This window comes from Cephus cinctus, unplaced genomic scaffold, assembly GCF_000341935.2.
Source record: "Cephus cinctus unplaced genomic scaffold, Ccin1 Ccin1_scaffold2989, whole genome shotgun sequence".
Classification (NCBI taxonomy): domain Eukaryota; kingdom Metazoa; phylum Arthropoda; class Insecta; order Hymenoptera; family Cephidae; genus Cephus; species Cephus cinctus.
This window is the reverse complement of record NW_014334432.1, coordinates 1-1,090: the sequence shown is the minus strand read 5'-3', so window position 1 is coordinate 1,090 and position 1,090 is coordinate 1. Positions and strand designations below refer to the sequence as shown.

The 1,090-nt window shown below is 40.9% G+C and overlaps 1 protein-coding gene across 1 annotated transcript; it reads left to right on the top strand.

Annotated features, from left to right (window-relative positions):
• On the top strand, positions 1 to 1,065 carry LOC107274369 (UDP-glucuronosyltransferase 2B14; the record flags this gene model as incomplete). The annotated part of the gene is given in 1 exon segment (XM_015753430.1): positions 1 to 1,065. A coding segment is annotated over 1 exon segment (111 nt), but the record flags the coding sequence as incomplete, so codon positions are not given.
• Positions 1,066 to 1,090: the final 25 nt, after the last annotated feature.

Here is a 1,090-nt window from a genome sequence, read left to right as displayed (position 1 = left end):
GCAATATTCATAGTCGTTATCACTGTTTTGCGCCTGTTATACATTTTATTGATCACCGGATACCGATTATACCAAAGCCTACTGATAAACAAGAAAAAAAAGTTACTGTAGTATTAAGCAGTTAAAAAAAGCGTGTAGATAATTTATATTTAAAAAATGTAACTTCCATTTGTCACGTGGTGCTTTATGTAGAATAATTATTCAGCTCTGGACCACGATGCTGTAGAGACGTATCTAATTCGAGATCTTATCCGATATGCCATACCGAGCTGGACCAGGATGCTGGGATGCAGTTACCGTATATGTAACTTAAGATTGAAGGGGTCAACTTATATGGACGAAGGGGATGAACCGTGTAAAAAATGTCATTATTATTAAAAAGGGTTGAACGTGCTTGACTTTTGACAATGAATGCAAATCTTTCGGAGGGATGCTGTGAATTCATCTCTGAATGTCCTTTCTAATTGAGGGGTTGATTGTTTTTCTGAACCCCCAAGGTATTGCATTAGTTCGTAACGAGATGAGGGAAGATGCATAGTGTGGAGGGGGGGGGGAGGTTGAAAATGGGATGGACCAAGCTGCGGTAGCCAACGGAATCCGCGTGATCTCGTAAATCTCATAAATCTCCCAAGCCGCGACCACGCGGACGACGCGGTGCGTCGCGACGCGGCTGAAGGGCAGCGTCGCTCTGTTACAATTAACATAGGATGATGGGTGATATAAATTACAACTATAATGATTTACTCGGCGCGATAGCCCACCCCCGGGTTATTCGGGTGCAGCCCCCTCTTTCCGGCAACTACTGAATAAACATGTCCGCGTTAAGCCACCGATATATATAGATATACATTGCACGTGTCTACATAGGAACTACACGGGGGTTACGCTTGTTCTATCCGAGGGGATGTTACGAGTCAAAGGGTGAAATTAAAGGTTTTAACGCGATGCATTGATATATCGGTGTATTATTATAAACGGATTATATACCTATTTACTGTCCACCGTATATGTAGTTAATAATCAAAATGATCGCAGGGGATGAAAATAAAAAGTTGTTTCCTCAGATATTATTAATTTTATAATATAATAA